The sequence below is a fragment of the Myotis daubentonii genome, chromosome 13, assembly GCF_963259705.1.
Source record: "Myotis daubentonii chromosome 13, mMyoDau2.1, whole genome shotgun sequence".
NCBI lineage: Eukaryota > Metazoa > Chordata > Mammalia > Chiroptera > Vespertilionidae > Myotis > Myotis daubentonii.
The window spans coordinates 16,095,362-16,113,632 of NC_081852.1; the positions used below are offsets into that span (position 1 = coordinate 16,095,362).

Here is an 18,271-nt window from a genome sequence, read left to right on the forward strand (position 1 = left end):
TTCGACAGGAGGACATTGACTTGAAGGCACTGGGGTTCGATATGGCGGAAGGTGTGAATGAGCCTTGTTTGCCCGGGGACTGCGGCATATTTGTCACTAAGGTGGACAAAGGAAGCATTGCAGACGGCCGCTTACGGTAAGAGTTGAGGAAGCCCAGGTTCTGAGGGAGGGTGGGCCCCCCCTGGCTCAGTGAAAGGCCCCGGAGGCCAGGCGGCAGTTAAATGAATGCATCCCGGTTGCGTTTCTGGGTAGAAAAGGGCTCAGGCCGTGTATGAGAGTGTATGATGTGCATTGCATGCTCATTACATGAAATACCAATGATGAGAAAATAGTGCTTTCTGTGTGCTCATTGCTGGTTTAAGTACTTTAAATAATTCGTTAATCCTTACAATCCCGTGAGGTAGGTGCCACCCCATTTTACAGATGGAGACACTGAAGCCCCGAGGGATTAGGTCACTCATCTGGTAGGTGGTGGAGCCAGGACTTGACCCCCGGCAGTCTGGCTCCAGCACCTGTGAGCTTAACCGTTTGGCCATCCTGGAAGGACCTGCTTTCTGGCATTCTGCTCCCCGGATGGGAACAGTTGAGTGGCTCACTGGTCCCAAGGCCTGCGTGGGTGCTGAGCGGGCTGTCCTCTGCAGGGTCAATGACTGGCTGCTGAGGATCAACGACGTGGACCTCATCAACAAGGACAAGAAGCAGGCCCTCAAGGCGCTCCTCAACGGGGAGGGGGCCATCAACATGGTCGTGCGGCGGAGGAAGTCCCTGGGCGGGAAGGTGGTCACGCCCCTGCACATCAACCTGAGCGGACAGAAAGGTAGCGGCCCCTGACGTGGGCAGATGCTTCAGGTGGCAGGGGTCCCCTCCTTGTGTTTTCGGGCGCACTTCCTGCCCAGGGCTGAGGTGCTGATGCTGCTTGAATGCAGCCCATGTGTTCCCCCCACGTGGGGCCTCTGGGTCCTGGGTCCTGCTTGTCTGAGTCCCTCCCCAGAGCCCACGTGACTGAGCGCCTGGGTGGCCTGGCCTGGGTGGGCGCTGGGATGGACAGGCGCTTTGTAAGAGCGTCTCCCAAAGATGAGGCGGGACAACCAGGGGCCATGCGACCTGGCGGGGTTAACTGGGGGCACCTGTGTCCGCCCTGTGGTCCACAGACAGCGGCATCAGTCTGGAGAACGGAGTGTATGCTGCCGCCGTGGTGCCCGGAAGCCCCGCCGCCAAAGAGGGGTCTCTTGCCGTGGGGGACAGGATTGTGGCGGTGAGTCTCCAGGATGGCCGTCCGCTGTGCGTATGGACAGTTAGATTCAAATTTGGGGGGGTGTGAACAAGACGTAACAAACACAGTTTTTATATTTGCCCTTTTCTTTAAATGTGAATATTTAAATGTGATTTTTTTCCTTCTGATAGTATGTTTCTATTTACTGTAGAAAATTCAGAAGTACAGAAAAGGTTTAGGAAGGAATAGATAACCTTTGTTCACATTTTCACTGTATTTCTCTACAACCTTGTATATGAATGCATAGTGGGGCCAATTTAAAAAAATAAGTTTTTAGAAATCTTTTTTATTTAATATTTTATCCATTTCTTCTAAAATTTCTTTCTTTATTACCAAAGTAAGACTCTTTTGCAGTAAGATATTCAAGCAATACCATCGTGTGTAAAGTGGTGGCCCCCTCTCCCTGTAATCTTGCTGCTGGAGGCATCTCTACCCCTTTTGGGATGTGCTCCCTGCCAGGCCACAAGTGCTCACACAGATATCCATTGTGGATAGCTTTCCAAGTCGGTCCTTACTGTTCTTGTCCACCTCGTGGTGGTCAGCTGTTTGACCATCTGTAGTTTACATTATCCCCCAACTGGTGGGCATAGGAGTTGTTCTCAGTTTCTGCCATTGAAACAGCCCTGCATGGCCGTCACCTGTGCAGCAGCCACTGTGGGGAGACTCAGCAGACCCCTGGTGACCACACCCGCAGTGCGTGAGGGGCTGAGTCATAGGGCAGCACGCTTAGTCTTTGTCAGTAACTCTTTAAAAGTGAAGGCGTACGCGTCTGCACCCTCCCCCCCCCATCCAGTCCTGCGACCGGCACAGCGGCAGGAACTCCTCCAGTTCTGGACGCCCCACTGACCAGTTCCCAGCCGGTGGCAACCATGGTTAACAACTCACTGTGTTTTCTTCCAGAAATGTTCACACCATGGGCATCTCCCGCTTAAACACACACACAGACGGGATCATCACAGACCGACTGCTAGCCTTGTTTTGTTTGTGACGCGTGCCCTGCGCTGCTTCCTCGCTGTGTCTGGGTCCTGGGTCCTGGGTCCTCGGTCCTCGGTCCTCGCAGTAACTGCGAGTTCCTTAGCGGCAGCAGCCACAGGCTGTTCGCTGCGCCCCCAGCGGAAACTCGGGGCATCTTTGCCTTTACAAGTTGTGCTGCGTGGCACCTGCTGCATCCTTCCTTCCACGGGGCCCCCGAGAGTGTGCCACGGGGGTTATTCCTGGGGCGGGAAACTGCTGGGTCAGATAAGCATTTAACATTTGAGACGACCCTCCCCTGTGCCCCCTCAAGCCCTGGCCTTTCACTCCAGCTGCAGTGTGCATGGGAGCTCCTCGCCTCACACCTTTGCCGGTGTTTTTCAGATTTGGGGGCTCCAGATGTTAAAAGCAACATGGCCATTGTGAAAAATTTCAAGATAAGGAAAATTTGTAAAGAAAAAACAACCCAATTAATCCACCACTCTAAAAGAATCCCTCTGTGTATATTTTTTAAGCTTTTGACCTTGAAATAATTACATGCATACTTATGATTCAGTTATAATATTTCATAACTAATATTTAAAAAGTAGTAGAGGGAGGTTCCTATATACCCTTTACCCAGTTTCCCTAGTGGTTATATCTTATATAACTGTAATATTAAAACCAGGTAGTTGATATTGGTACAGTCGTTTTATCATGTTTAGGTAACCAAAAATAATCAAGACAGAACTGTTCCATCACCACAATCTCCCTCATGTTACCTGTTACCCTCTATAGTGACACCCACACCCTGCTCCCCCATTCAGAAACCCTGACTACTAGTTTGTTCTCCATCTCTGTACTTCTGTCACCTCGAGAATGGTAGATGAGTAGAATGGTACAGTGTGTGGTTGGTTGTTCTGCCTGCACGGGGCTGTGTTCCTTCCCGCTGCTGGGTGTCATGTTCCTGGTGCGGGTGCAGCCTGGTCTGACTGTTCGCCTATTGCATATGCACTTTTTCTAAGATTGGAGCACATCCGAGAGGGATGTGGACGAGTTCAAGCAGAAGCGGTGGTGGTGTTTCTCTGTGAACAATGACGATACTTCATCTCACGTGGCACTTTCTAGTTTACAAAGGCCTTCCACACCCTGGCTGCGTTTTTCAGTCTCCTCCCGCCCCTGGGGGACTCATGTGTCTATCTTCCAATTTGTGCACGAAGGAGTTCCGAATCGGGTCCAACCTGACACAGCAGGAAGCAGAGCTGGCTGTCCCTGTCACCTTGGTGTCCTGGTCCGAGTCAGACACACATCTTCTTGTAGAGTGAGCTCAAGGCTGTGTGGTCCACGTGCCACGGAAGCCCCTTCCCTGGATTCCTCAGGCCGTAGGGGCGGGGCTGTCTCCTCCGCCAGCTTCCGACTTGGGGACCTTACAGAACCAGCCCGCTGTCCAGCCTGGCTGGCAGGCGGGCAGAGCACGGGTCCTGGCGGCGGGCCTGACAGGCTCTCTGTTTGGCCCTAGATCAATGGCATCGCACTGGACAACAAGTCTCTGAATGAGTGTGAGTCTCTGCTGCGTAGCTGCCAGGACTCCCTGACCCTCTCCCTCCTGAAGGTAAGGGTCCCGCCCGCCGCCCCTGCTCGTTCCCTGCTCTCGCCAAGTCCCAGCTCCACTGCTCTGTGTCGCTGGAAAGGGGGTATTGATTTATGACGTGCAGGGAGCGCATGAGCCCCGACCAGAATCTGGTTTAAAAACAAAAGTTAAAAGAAGCTCTGAAGGGCGTTTTGGGGGTGGTGGGGTGCATTTGAATCTGGATTGAATAATTAGTTGATCCTAAGGAATTGTAGATTTTCGTGGGTACAGTGACAGTATTGGGGTCACCTAGGAGAATGACCTTAGTTTTGGAAAGTACGTGATAAAGTTGTTAGGGATGAAGATTGTAACTTTCAGATGTTCTGCAATATTGACAGATATAGACAGTTTTAAAAAATACTGTTGAATCTAAATGGTGGATTTATGAGTATTCATTGTACTTTTCTATCAACTCTTCTACATAATTGAAAATACTGATTAATAGAAAGTTGGAAAAATAGGCCCATCTACTTCATTAAGCAAAGTTTTACAAACTTATTTTAAAATAACAGACTTTTTGAGGAGTAGTTTGAGGTTTACAGGAAAGGTGCACTAGTGTAGAGAATTCTCATGTTCCCCCTCTGCTTCCCCTGTTAGTAACATCATGCATTAGTGGGTTCATTTGCCACGATGTTAGCACATTAGTATTAACTGAAGTCCATGGTTTATGTGAGGACTTGCTCTCGGTGTCGTACATTCTGTGGGTTTGGACAGATGTGCGAGGACACGTGTCCCCCACTGCAGGGTCACACAGCGTGGCTTCGCCGTGACGAGCGAAGCTCCTCCGGGCGCACCGCCATCCCTTTCTCTCTCGCCCTGTCCCTGGAGACCATTGATCTTGTCACCGTCTCCATCGTTCTGCCTTTTCTAGAATGTCTTCTCGTTGGAATGTGGCCTTCCCAGGTTGGCTGCTTCCACTTAATGATGTGCATTTAAGTTTCCTACATTTCTTTTCGCGGCTTGATAGCTCATCTCTTTTATTGCTGAGTGATAGTCCATTACGTGAATACTAAAAGACATGTATTGTTAATAATGAATCTTCCTTTTACTTAATAATATTACAGAGTATGTGGGGCATTATACAGGTGATTTCAGAAAGTGCTCAAAGTCAAGAGCACGCACGACTCTCCTGTGGGTCCCAGTGAGCAGGGCTGTGAGAAAGCCCCGGTCAGGGAGAGGATGCGTGTGTGTGTGCGTGCGTGTGTGTGCGATGCATGTGTGTGTGTGATGCATGTGTGCGTGTGTGTGTGTGTGTGTGCGTGCGTGCCTGCTTTCTGGGGTGTGTGGCCCATTTCTGGCCGTTGCTCTACCTGCAGGGGCAGTTTCAGTGGCAGCGCCAGGTTCTGTGGTCTTCTTCTCTCTTCCTCACTCCTCCATGGTTCCTACGTAGGTGTTCCCTCAGAGCTCTTCATGGAGTGGCCAGAACATCTTTGAAAACATCAAGGACTCTGATAAGATGCTGAGTTTCCGAGCCCACGGCGCAGAGGTCCAGGCTCAGAATAAGCGGAACCTGGTGCAGCACAACAACTCCACGCAGACGGACATCTTCTGCACAGACAGCCCGGAGGACAGGAAGGAGCCGGGCCCCCCAGGCGGTGGCAGCTCCTTCCTGCACAAGCCGTTCCCCGGGGGGCCCTTCCCAGCCGCCCCCCACACGTGTCCCAGCGCCTCCGAGCGCAGCCTGAGCTCCTTTCGCTCGGATGCCTCTGGGGAGCGTGGCTGCGGGCTGGGGGACATGTGTGCCCGGCGGCCACTGCTGCCCTTCGAGACTGAGGCTGGTTCCTGCGGGGCGACGGAGGCTCCCCTGGACAAGGCCGAGCCCGAGGGCCCCCACAGCGGCGGGACCTGGCCCAAGGCCGGGCTCAGCTCCGCGGCAGCACCCGAGAAGCTCTCTGTTTACAAGAAGCCAAAGCAAAGAAAGTCCATCTTCGACCCTAACACTTTCAAACGCCCCCAGACGCCCCCCAAAATAGACTACTTGCTCCCCGGCCCTGGGCCCGCTCATTCCCCCCAGCCCTCCAAGAGGGTGGGGCCTCTGACGCCCCCAAAACCTCCCCGGAGGAGTGACTCCATTAAGTTCCAGCACAGGCTAGAAACCAGCTCCGAATCCGAGGCCACTCTGGTGGGCAGCTCCCCGTCCACCAGCCCCCCAAGTGCCCTGCCCCGCGACGTGGACCCTGGGGAACCCATGCACGCGTCGCCCCCTCGCAAGGGCAGGGTCCGCATTGCTTCCAGCTACTACCCTGAAGCGGACGGGGACTCCTCCTACCTGCCCGCCAAGAAGTCCTGTGATGAGGACCTCACCTCCCAGAAGGTGGACGAGCAGGGACAGAAGCGTCGCCGGCCAAAGTCTGCACCCAGCTTCCGGCCGAAGCTCGCGCCAGTGGTGATCCCTGCTCAGTTCCTGGAGGTAGGGCCAGCCTGGGCTGAGGGTGGGGGCGGCAGGGGTAGCTGGCCGTCGCCAGCCTTGTGCTTGGCCCTGGCTCCTTGGCCCTGAGCATCTACCTGAGGGAGGCAGGTGGATGCCAGTGGGATCAGCCTTCCTTTGCAGAGTCACCTAGATGTGCACGTTCCTGGGGATATGACACCAAGAGAGAAACACATTCTGGGGGGTAGCATTAAATTTGCTTATTCAGCAAGAAGCTTTTGAAACTACAACAAAACCAGGTGACATGGACCTGCCTTGAGGGCTTCAGGGAGGGAAGGTTACACAGAGACTCTTACCTGGCAGCAGGACAGGCTGGCTGGGCATGGCGGGGGTGCAGCATTTCCGGAAGGTAGAGCTGCTATGAGCAGAACAGATCCGTGCTGCTCTGCAGACAGAGCCTCACGCAGCTCTGATGCACGGCCCACCTCTGCACACTCACAGCCCGTTGATTGGAAAGAACAGAACCTTCCTCTGTGGTTTTCCTCCGGAGCATTTTTGGAGGAAGTTCTTCCCCTCCAGGTGTAGAAGGCAACTTGAATGAGCAGGGACACCTCCTGACCGACTTCGTGTCCAAGTGGGAGGAGCTAGTGTGCAAGGGACAGTTGCTTGTAGACACCCATGTGACTCCCTGTTTCCAGCCACTCCCTCTTGCCTCTGGTTCTGCAGGAGCAGAAGTGGGTCTCAGCCAGCGGAGAAGTCTCCCCAGAGCTCCCGGAGTGGTCCCCTTACTCGCCAGGGCACTCCAGCCGGCACAGCAACCCCCCGCTCTACCCCGGCAAGGCATCTGTGGGTGAGTCAGCCTGGCAGGACCTGGAGGAGGAGGGCTTTGTGGGCCCAGGGCCGCCCAGTGCCTGGGGCAATGGAGTCATTTCAAGGGGCAGCGGTGTGTCCTCAGCCCAGAGCTAGCAGGCGCTGCCCCGTCTGGGTGATGTCAGTCAGTGTCAGGGACATTTCCTAGCCTTGCAGGGTACTTTCTCCCCATAGCGGCCTGGGAAACAGGAAGCAGCAAAGAGAAAGGCTTGCACAGCCGTGGGCTGGCTGGGTGCTTGGGGAGCCGGTCCTCACCCCGCCCGTTTCTAGGCACCGTTCCCCGGAGCATGACCCCGAGCACCACTGTGAGCTCCATCCTGAGGAACCCCATCTACACCGTGCGTAGCCACAGGGTTGGCCCTTGCAGCTCTCCACCCGTCCCCAGAGAGGTCGGCCCCCAGGTTGTGCATCCCAGGTATGTGAAGGCTCCCGCACCTCCTTGCACCCCAACCATCCAGGCCCACCTGGACATAAAGCCACCGGGGCATAGAGAGGCTCCTGGGCAGAGGTTCCCTTGCCCAGCTGGGAAGGGGCTGGTTTCGGCAGCGCTGGGACCCCAGGGACAGTGGTTCACCAACGTGGAGCTTGAAAAGATATTTCAGGAGAGATGATAGTGATGGTAGCCAATCCTTCGCTGCTCACGTGTCAGGCACTGTGCTCAGACCTTTGTAAACATCATCTCATTTAATTGCCACAGCAACCCTAGGTGCTAAGGACTATTATGTCTCCGCTTTATATCGATGAGCAAACTGAGCCTGAAAAAATGGTCACTTTTATTCATTCATTCATTCATTCATTCATTCATTCATTCAATTATTTGACAAGTTTTTATTGAGCACCTATTGCATGCCATGGACTGTTCTAGTTCCAGGGGGATGCAGGGAGAACTAAATAGACAAGCTTCTACTCGTGGCCTTCGTGTTCACGTGTGGGAGGCAGATAGGAAAACGCGAACAGAGCGATACCACATGGTGCTGAGTAGTTCTGAAAACCGTAAGCAAGGCGATGAGCTAGCCCGAGTGGGAAGCCGGTGGAGGGTTAGATTGGATGGTGGGGAGGCCGCCTGGTGGGGAGGATGCTGCTGTAGGCCAGCTGCACAGGACGTGGGCCGAGTCCCCGGTAGGGAGGGCTGTTGGTGCTGTGCTCGGGCACCTGACAGCAGTGTGACGGGCTCTTGGGACAGAGTCGGGGAGCCAGACAAAGGCAGAGTGGGTTGGAGGTGAGCCCGGGTCACAGGGCACCAACCCTCAGGGTCTGCGGCCATAACACAGAGTTGGAGTCTTACTCGGAGTGCAGGGGAGACCACTGGAGGGTTTTAGGCAGGAAGAGATGGAGTCTCATTTTACTGTTAAAAGTCTCATTGGGCCTGTCTGGAAGGTGCCTGGGCTCTCTGCCCTCTGGCTCCCAGGCACTTCTCCTGAGGGAAGCTCCCGGGTCCCTCCCCAGGGCCCTCTGCCCTCCCCCCATGCCCCGGCCCCCTCGGGATTCAGAGCCCCTTTTTCCTATAGAAGCTCTTCCTCCAGAGAACCCGACCCCGGCTGAGGCTGAGGCTGAGGCTGAGGTGGGTGGGCCACTCCTGCTCCATTTGTGTGGTCCTTTCTCCCTCGCGCAGGGCCCTCATGGATGTGCCGCTGGCATGGCTGTGGGCAGGCTGCTGTCCTCAGCTGACAGCCAGTGGCTTCCAGGCCTCCCTTCTGCCAGCCCAGGGAGGGAGGCCTTGCTGCCTGTCACTTGTGTTTCTCCCAGGGGCTGCGTCCAGTCTGGGCCCCTCACCTGTCTGGTTCTCCCGCAGTGTCCAGCACCAGGGACGCCTGAGCCTGGACCTGAGCCACAGGGCCTGCAGCGACTACTCGGAGATGAGAGCCTCCCACGGGTCCAACTCACTGCCCTCCAGCGCCCGCCTGGGTAACTGCGCCACTGCCTTGTCACAGTGGCAGTCCGGCCTTGTTCATCTCCTCCTGTGGCCTGGTGCCCGCCTCCTGGTGGCCTCTCCGTGGCTCCTCCCCTCCGGGGCCCAGGGCGGCTCTGGGCTGTTTGTTGTGCTCTTCGCTTTCCTAGTGGCCATGCGGTTGTTCCTGGCGACCCCTTGGCCCAGGAGCCCTGCTCCCGCCCCGAGCTTGTCGGTCATCCTGGGGGAGGCTGTAGTGCTCTTTACTTTCGGGAAGGCAGCCAGAGTGGAGGCTGGCACTTGCCCTGTGGTGGTGCCCAGGCTCTGAGAGCAGGTGAACAGCTGCCTCTCCCACTTGGTTGCTGCCCCTGTTCCGAGGCGGAGTGAGATTTGTGTGATTCTCTTTGGGAGCAGGCGGAGCCCGCACAGTCATTCACATACTGGGTGTTCGGTAGCTGCTTTTCTGGCCTGAGCCCCATTTAGGCCCCTTGGGGATCAATGGCAGGGCCCTGCCTTGCATTTTGTCATGGCCACAGAGCGGTGAGGGTGGTGTTTACTCTCAGGCCTAAAGTTCTGTCCCCTGTGGAACACAGGGTCTTCAAGCAACTTGCAGTTCAAGGCCGAGCGCATTAAAATCCCATCAACGCCAAGATACCCCCGGTCTGTTGTGGGCTCCGACAGAGGTGAGGCCTTCCCAGCACGCGCCCCCCTGCTGTTCAGGCTGTGCCCTCGGTGGAGTGTCTGGGCCGGGCTGTGACTGCCTCCTCAGTCCAGCCAGTCTGTAAACACCGAGTCCAGCTCAGCCTGGTGATGTGAGGGTGGGAAGGCCCCGTGGAGCCAGCGTCTGAAGTCCAGGCCACGAGCTGTGGCCGTGGCGTGGGGCCACGTGTCTGGATCACATCTCCCTCTGGGTCTTGGCTGCGGGAGAGCTGAGATGCAAGATGGAGCCCTGTGTTACCCACACCTTTTTTGGCAGGTTCATTGTCGCATTCTGAATGCAGCACACCCCCGCAGTCACCCCTCAACATCGACACCCTGTCCTCTTGTAGCCAGTCCCAGACCTCAGCCTCCACGTTGCCTAGAATTGCAGTCAACCCCGTGGCCCTCGGGGAGCGGAGAAAGGACAGGTGAGCGTGGCCTGGGTGTCCGTGCCGGGCACAGTGATGGGTAGCTCATCCCCAAATGGGTCAGAGCTGCCGAGGGAAGGCGCCTGGCAGGAGCAGGGGGAGGCGGCGTTCTGACTGAGTTGATCCTAGGCCGAGGCCACCGTGAGTGGGTCAGCTAGCATTCCCTGACGTGTTGTCCAGCAGCCTGTCCTCTCAGCCACGCATGTCCTCGGTATCGTCCCATGTCAGTAAATCCTGGCATCATTTGTTAGGCTTCATGGCGTCTGTTGTATGGCTATTGTGATTCAGTTACCTGCTCTTTATTGAGATCGATGTGTTGATTGGAGGTGGGACAGAGGAAAGGGTATTTAGGGGGGAATGAGGATGCCTGGACCAGAAACTCACTCTGCCACATCCTCAGGCCGGCCTGGGCCTTGATGCCATCCTCCTCGGCTGGGGCATGAGGAGGGTGTTGGGGTGGTTGCTCACTAAGAGTTTTTGGTTAATCCTCACCCAAGGATATTTTTCCATTGATTTTTAGAGAGAATGGAGGAGAGAGGGAAAAACAGAGAGAAATATTGATGTGAGAGAAACACATTGATTGGTTGCCTCCTGCATGAGCCCCGACCAGGGCCTGGGCCGGGAAGGAGCCTACCACCGAGGTACATGCCCTTGACCTGAACGGAACCCGGGACCCTTCAGTCCATAGGCTGATGCTCTGTCCACTGAGTCACACCAGCTAGGGCATCACTAAGGGTTCTTAAAACTAAACTGTCTGGCACTCTAATACGTGTTGAGTCTCAAAGTGATGGAGGGTGCAGGCCTGGGACTCACCATCTGAGCCGGAGGGTTGAGGAAGGCATTGCAGAGCAGGTGAGTCTGGGAGGGGAGGAGAGACCAGTCAGGAAGGATTTTTATCTCAGCCTCTAAGAGAGATTGCTGCACCTCAGGTGGCAGGGGTGGGTGGTTCAGGGCCTGGCCTCTGCCCGCCTTCCTTCACCACATGGATCCACATGGACCCACATGGACCCACCCTCACCCACATGCTGGAGGGCAGCCCTGAGGGATGGCTCTCCTACTGGCCCTCCCTAGGCCTCTGGCCATGACTTTGTCCTGAAAGGAAGAGCTCGGGGCGGCGTGAAGCGCAGTCAAGTGGCTGTCTTTCTGTCTTGTGTTCCAGGAGTCTGTGGGTGTCCTGCTCCGAGCATCCCTCTCCTCTCTAACCTTTCGCACCTTCCAGATGTTACCAGCACAGATCCCTCCTGAGACTGCCCGTGGCTGCCAGGCCCAGGTCCTCCTCCCTGAGGAGTCTGAGGTTGGCCGACTAGAGGCCCCGCTGAGCCCCGAGGGCCCTGGGCACGTGGTCAGCTCCCCTGGGCCAGCAAGTGCATGGCCGCTGCCTTGCTCTGAGCCTCCCGCTCCCTTTTTAGTGGCTGGGTTTGCAGTAGCTTAATTTCCATGGTCATCTTACATCACCCTGTGTTCCGGTAAATAAGGAAACCGATGCTTTATGTGCCTCTTCTGGGGTGAATGTCACCTCAGAAGCCTTTCTTTTCCTCCGAAGGCATCTTTACTAGTAGACCCCACTGGGGCGTTTGTACATGGCACATTGTAAGGGAACTCATCTCACATGAAAACCGTGCTTTCCTCCTGCGGACGCTGCTATTTCCTAGTATAGTTCAGACGGACCCTTCTTTGTGTCTTTGTGTCTGGGTGCGTCCGTACCATCTGGGGTGTTGTGTTTGTGCAGCATGAGGTTGCGGGGTGTGTATCGCTGTCGTACAAAGGTGGGTCATCGTGTTCTCATCCGGCTGTGTCCACGCAGGAGCGCCTGGCGCTCCCTGGCCCTGTCTGCATAGCTGAGTGCATGCCTCGCCTCAGGCCTTCCCCAAACCCTTCCGTTAGGTCCCAGTCCCCAAATTCTTGTCTCTCTCCCAGGCCCTACATGGAGGAGCCGCGCCATGTCAAGCTGCAGAAGGGCTCGGAGCCCCTGGGCATCTCCATCGTGAGTGGAGAGAAGGGCGGTGTCTACGTCTCCAAGGTGACTGGGGGCAGCATCGCTCACCAGGCTGGCCTTGAGTATGGGGACCAGTTACTTGAGGTGAGCGGGAGCCTCCCTGCCTGGAGAAGCCGTGCCCCCGCGTCCCCACCCGCCGCTTCACCGCCCGCTCTGGGTGTCCCCTAGTTCAATGGCATAAACCTGCGGAGCGCCACGGAGCAGCAGGCCCGCCTCATCATCGGGCAGCAGTGCGACACCATCACCATCCTGGCCCAGTACAACCCACACATGCACCAGCTCAGCAGCCACTCCCGGTCCAGGTGAGGGCCTGGCCTTGAGGGGCTGTCTGGGTGCGCAGGTGCTCGGCTCCCCACCGGAGACCAGGGTGCCAGCTGCAAGTTCTGGGCATTCTGCTGCCCTCTGGGGAGAGTTGCCTAGCCCGGGACTTTGGAAAAAGGACATACGAGAGGGAAGATGTTCCCTCCTGAAAGGGATGGCTGGGTCCCCGGTGCTGCATGAGGCCCACCCCTGGGGGTGTGGTGGCCGGAGGGGGTTCACACCCAGGGCCCCTGACCACCAGCACACACTGCCTGTGTTTGCCCTCCTGTGGTGGGTTACAGGGCAGAGGAGGGAAGGGGAGGAAATGCCCACGCCACCCAGCACTGCCCGGCTGTGCGAGGGGGATGAGATGCACAGTGTCGTGTAGCCTGGTCCCTACCGGAGAGGACGTGGCTCCGGCTGCGGAAGGCTGAGTGCCACACCTTACTCTTCCTGTCCTGTGTCCTCAGCTCCCACCTGGACCCTGCCAGCACCCACTCCGCTCTCCAGGGCAGCAGTGCTACGGTCCCGGAGCATCCCTCGGGCATTGACCCGCTGATGGAGCAGGACGAGGGCCCTGGCACGCCCCCGACCAAGCAGAGCGCCCCCAGTTCCAGGTCAGCAAATGTGCGCTGTGAGCCTGCCTCCTGTGCGCCTCAGTGAGGGGGGTGGTCCAGGTGGGTTGTTGTCGTGGCCTGAGCACATCCTCTGAGAGGCGTGGGCACTGGACAGGGTGTCACCTGTGCTGCAGACCGCACAGCAAGCCAGCAGGATCTGGGAGGGGAGCACACCGTTCCTCTTTCCCCTCCTGCTTCCTGCCCTTCCTTGCTTTCCTTTTTTCTCTTGTACGTATTAGGAGGGGCAGTGCAGGCTGCGAGGGAGCCCTCAGGAGTGTGGCAGGGAATGGTGACAGCTGAGTCAGACGTTCGGATGAGCAGGGGTTAGGTGTGCAAAGGGCGTGTGTGGAGAGCCATCAAGAGGAGCAGTCAGCCTTGCCATGGGCAGGAGGAGGCAGGCGCACGTGGGAGCTGGAGGGGCAACAGGGAGAGCCTCATGGGCCAGGGCAGGCAGCCCTGTATGGAACCGTTTCCCTGTCATGGTGGGGCCTCAGCCAAGCCCAGCCTCACTCAGCATGAGGCCAGCTCTGTGGCCTCGGCACCGGGTCTGTCACGTTGGAACTTACCTGCAGCACATGGTCATCACCTGGCTTCTCTCCCGAGGTCCCTGTCCTCGGGCTCCACCCCTGTCCCCCGTCCTGCACTCGGTCTGTTGCCAGCACCTTAGTCTCCCTCACTGCACCGTGGCTTCCTCGATGGCACGGGGCCCTTCTCCATAGTTCAGTGCTGTCCCCGGGCCTAACAGCTGCTCAGGACACATGTGCTGCCTGAGCCGTGTCCTGGTCAGTGGGACTGGCTCTCACCTTCCTCGGGCAGAACGAGGTGAGGAAAGCAAGTACCGCCAGGTGGGAGCGACACCCAGCCTGAGGCACGCGGCTGGCAGCTGGCCAGGAAGCAGGGGCTTGATGCCCACTCTGTTGCCAACTGGCTTTGCAACCAGGGCCCCATTTTCACCTCTGACCTCTGCCAAGCCTCAGCGGATCACTAGAACTGGGCCTGCAGCCGGACCTCCCGGCTCCTGGGTTCTGAGACCTCAGGAGACATGGGAGCAAGCAGACAGGTCGGGCCTTGGCCGCTGTTTTGCCTTTTCCCTGCCCTCCTCCTGGGCCTGACGAAGGAACTCCATTTCTCTCCTGAAAGGATGGTGGGAGATGCCAACAAGAAGCCCCCAGAGCCACGAGTGGTCTTTGTCAGAAAGTCCCAGCTGGAGCTTGGAGTGCATCTGTGTGGTGGGAACCTGCACGGGGTGTTTGTGGCCGAGGTGGAGGACGACAGTCCTGCCAAGGGCCCCGACGGCCTGGTGCCGGGCGACCTCATCCTGGAGGTGAGTTCTGAGCGCTCTGTCTGCACATCAGGCTTCCTCGTTCTCAAGCGGGGGCGGAGCTGCCAAGACCCCCTGGGAGATCACTGGCCTCTTGAGCCCTGGCGTCTGTCCGGAGGGGAGTGCTCGGCTCCTGCGGCAGCAGGACTCTGATCTGCTGAGCGTGGTGCCTGCCCTCCTGGTCTCCTGCATGGTGGGAGCCGGGTTGTAGGCCTTGAGAAATGCCAGTCGTGTAGGCAAGATGAAGTGCGGTGTTACTGGCTGAGGGACGGAGCAGGGTTTCTCCTGGGCCACAGAAGGAATAAAAACACCGCTCAGCTGTGTGCCGTGAGGGCTGGGTCCCTGTCTCTAGAACCCCCTCCTTGGTGGGGGTACCACGGTTCCATCCTGCCGTGGAGGGCAGACCGGACGCAGGCAGACGTGCCAGCCCTGCCAGCAAAGAGGAGGCAGGCAGGTTCTCCTTTAAGGGATGTTGAACCTACACCTTATCCCACCATCTGCCCCTCACGGGTGCCCAAGCTGCCCTGGCCTCTGCCCTTTGACCCCGGTTCTGTCCCTGGGCAGTACGGCAGTCTGGACGCGCGCAGCAAGACGGTGGAGGAGGTCTACGTGGAGATGCTGAAGCCCAAGGAAGGCGTCCGCCTGAAGGTGCAGTACCGCCCAGAGGACTTCTCCAAGGTCAAGGGCCTGCCTGGCGACAGCTTTTACATCAGGTGCCGGTGCCAGGGCTTCCAGCGACTCGGGGCCAGGGGAGGGGCTTTCGACGGAGGCTGTTCCTGGTTAATGCCTGTTTTCCCCCCAAAGGGTGGGACCGTGGTCATTACTTGTGCCCCAAACTGCATCCCATGGCGGGATGCTTGTGACTTAGAAAAACCCGAGGGCTCGCAGGGCCAGGTGGGCTCCCCCTTTAGGGTTTAGGGCCTGGGGGGCTTGGGACTGAAGAGCCCCATTTTCCTGTGGGCTGCCCTGCTCTCCCTGTCTTCCCCCGACCCAGGTCTGTCGATCCTCTGCCGTGTGTCCACAGTGTCCTGCAGTGTGTGGGGGACGGGCATCTGGCAGTTTCTAGGGGGTGCTCATAGCTTCCTTCCTAGTCCCTAAAATCTGAGGCCACAGAAAGAACCAGAGCACCGGTCAGCTGTGTGCCATGAGGTGTGGGTCCCCGTCTCTAGGGCCCCCTCCATGGTGGGCTGACGTGTTTCCATCATGGGGAGTTTCCAGGCTGTAGGAGCCATCAGCCTGGACTCGGGGAGGAAGGCCAAGGGAGAGGTTCTCATGGGCGGGTGGACATGGCCTTGGTCCTTGGCAAGTTCTCTGCCTTATGGGCATGAGGCCCCGCCCCTCCCCCAGGGCACCTGGGTCTCAGGGAGGAAAGTAAAGCCAGGCTCCCTTCTTCGGACGAGGACAGACAGCAGGCCCTGATCCTGGTCTGGGAAAGCTCAGAGCAGAGCATACCTGGGGCTTGGCTCTCGAGGCTGTGGCTCCTGATCCTCTCCCTCGTCGCCTGGCGCAGGGCCCTGTACGACCGGCTGGCGGAGGTGGAGCATGAGCTGAGCTTTAAGAAAGATGACATCCTCTATGTCGAAGACACCTTGCCCCAGGGCACGTTTGGGTCCTGGATGGCCTGGCAGCTGGACGAGAACGCCCAGAAGATCCAGCGCGGGCAGATCCCCAGCAAATACGTGTGAGTGTTTTGTGGGGGGGCCTTGGGGGTGGGGGGGGGTGCCTGTGGCACTCTCCCCCAGACGGAGGACTCGTTCTGCTACTCATCTCGGTTTCTGGTCGACACGTTTTCCAAAATCGCTGTCTGAAAGCTGCTCCTAGCGCAAGCCACTGCCGTGCATGGGTCAGCGCTGCACAGAAGCACAGTGGCAACTGAGGAGACAGCTTTTTAAAATGTTTACCAGATTTATTGAGGTATAATTCACATATCGTACAATTTACTCGAAGTGTGTGATTCGTGGCTTTTGGTATATTCACAGATATGTGCAACCATCACCACAAATTTTAGAACAGTCTCATCACCTACGCAGCCCCGGCCCCGTTAGCTGTCCCTCTCTGCCTTCCCTGCCCCCCATAACCCTAGGCAACCACGCATCTACTTTCCGTGTCTATAGGTTTCCCTGTTCTGGGCTTTGTAGGGAAGGGATCATAGAGCTGTGGTCTCCGTGACTGGCTTCTTCCCTTAGCGTACCGTGCGTGCTGCAGCGTGCATCAGAGCTCTGTGCCCCTGGCGCAGGGAGCGTGGCCTGCAGTGCCTCCCAGCGAAGGCTGTCCTGGTCCTTGGACGCCACATGAATAGACGTTGCCTGCTCTGAGAGCTCGCCGCACAGCAGTGGTTCCGGGGCTCCTCGGTGGCCTGGGGGGGTGAAGTGCCCAGGAGACCTGCAGAGGCGTATGGTCGGAGCTTGGACTTCCAGCTCTCACCCTCCTCAGGGGCAGGCGGGGCGGGAGATGGGCCCTTCCCAGCTCTGCCATTCCCTGCGGTGCAGGATGGACCAAGAATTCTCCAGGAGGCTCAGCATGTCGGAAGTCAAAGATGACAGCAACGCCTCCAAGACGCTGTCCGCGGCTGCGCGCAGATCCTTCTTTCGAAGAAAACACAAGCACAAGCGCAGCGGGTCCAAAGATGGGAAAGACCTCCTCGCCTTGGACGCCTTTTCCAACGACTCCATTCCACTCTTTGAAGGCAAGTGGCTGAGCTCACTCTGCCGACGGGCTTTCAGGTTCGGGTTTGCTGTTGACCGCAGAATCCTCACAGCAGCCACTTAAATAAGTTAGAGGTTTGCTTTGCTTTTGCACAGAAGTCGTCTAGAGTTAGGTGTCTGGGTTGGCATGGTGGTGCCACTGTCTTCAGTCTCCCGTCTATCGGATGTGGGTTCCTTCCTCAATGCCTCCCCATGGTCACCACCTGTCATTGCAGCTCCAGCCCTCACGCCCATGTCCCGGCAGCAGGAAGGAGGGAGGGGCCAGGCAAAGCGTGTCTCAGCTGAGTGTGGCTGTTGAACAGCTCACCCTGCAGCTTCTGCTGCGACTCGGTGGCCACTCTCATGTGCGAGAGCGTGACCCAGGCAGGGTTTTGGTTGGCACATCCTGGCCTCCAGTGACGCAGGTCCTGTTACTCGGGAAGGACAGGCCCTACTTGGTGGTGCCAAGGACCACTGGTCTCTGCAGATCTTTGCCCCTTTCTGGCCTCACTTTTGTGTCCATTCATGATTTTTACAAGATCCTCCCTGGGCTGGGCGCTGCCCGACCTGGAGTTGCGTATCAGGAGCCAGACATCCCCTGGCAGGTTGCCCCTGGGGAGAGGGTGTGCTCGTCCCATAAAGCAGGAGGTGCTTGTGTGTGTTGCTCCTGGGACCCTGGAATGTGTCCACGGCCCCAGAACAGGAGCCCTTCTGGGTGTGGAGGTGGCAGTGAGCAGCAGAGGGCAGGCAGCCGTTCCTCCTTCCCCTCATTCTCTCCCCTCCTTCCCCTCTTAATGTCTTAAATTAAGGGCTCAGGCTCCCTGTCACTGAGTCAGGATAGGGGTTAGCATCCCACAGCCCCTGACCGAGTGTAGCCCACTGCCTGCTTGCTGAGACTGGGCTCTTACATGGTAAAGTGTAAGGAAGTCAGCATTTATAGTACTTGATTTTGCCTTTTGGCCTTTAAAACCTAAAATATTTACCATCTTGCCCTTAATAGAAAAAATCTGCCGACCTCTTGGGTTTCTCACTTATTTAGTTTTCTGTTTCTTTTCTTCTTTTATTTCTTTGATCTCCACTTTCAATATCCCCAATCCCCTTTCTCCCATAGACACCATCTCAGGCATATTTGTTGTGTGCTCAGTGGATATATTAATATCTCTGTAAAATAGCTATTTGTCTGTTTTTCTTTTAGTTTATCAGTTGTTTTTTGAAGTTGTCTTTAGGTGCATACACCTTTTGAATT

General features: G+C 57.0%; 1 protein-coding gene across 5 annotated transcripts in view; it reads left to right on the top strand.

The window, feature by feature from the left end:
- The window catches only part of DLG5 (discs large MAGUK scaffold protein 5), a 108,478-nt gene that overhangs the window by 80,635 nt on the left and 9,572 nt on the right, over nucleotides 1-18,271 (top strand). For all 5 annotated transcript variants that reach the window (XM_059662251.1, XM_059662255.1, XM_059662252.1 and 2 more), the window contains 17 exons: nucleotides 9-136; nucleotides 642-817; nucleotides 1,152-1,255; nucleotides 3,744-3,836; nucleotides 5,245-6,264; nucleotides 6,949-7,072; nucleotides 7,363-7,507; nucleotides 8,885-8,997; nucleotides 9,574-9,663; nucleotides 9,957-10,107; nucleotides 12,025-12,187; nucleotides 12,272-12,405; nucleotides 12,874-13,020; nucleotides 14,161-14,344; nucleotides 14,906-15,054; nucleotides 15,852-16,022; nucleotides 16,831-17,027. In XM_059662251.1, the coding sequence (XP_059518234.1) occupies nucleotides 9-136; nucleotides 642-817; nucleotides 1,152-1,255; nucleotides 3,744-3,836; nucleotides 5,245-6,264; nucleotides 6,949-7,072; nucleotides 7,363-7,507; nucleotides 8,885-8,997; nucleotides 9,574-9,663; nucleotides 9,957-10,107; nucleotides 12,025-12,187; nucleotides 12,272-12,405; nucleotides 12,874-13,020; nucleotides 14,161-14,344; nucleotides 14,906-15,054; nucleotides 15,852-16,022; nucleotides 16,831-17,027 (3,289 nt within the window). The remainder of the gene's footprint in view (nucleotides 1-8; nucleotides 137-641; nucleotides 818-1,151; nucleotides 1,256-3,743; nucleotides 3,837-5,244; nucleotides 6,265-6,948; nucleotides 7,073-7,362; nucleotides 7,508-8,884; nucleotides 8,998-9,573; nucleotides 9,664-9,956; nucleotides 10,108-12,024; nucleotides 12,188-12,271; nucleotides 12,406-12,873; nucleotides 13,021-14,160; nucleotides 14,345-14,905; nucleotides 15,055-15,851; nucleotides 16,023-16,830; nucleotides 17,028-18,271) is intronic.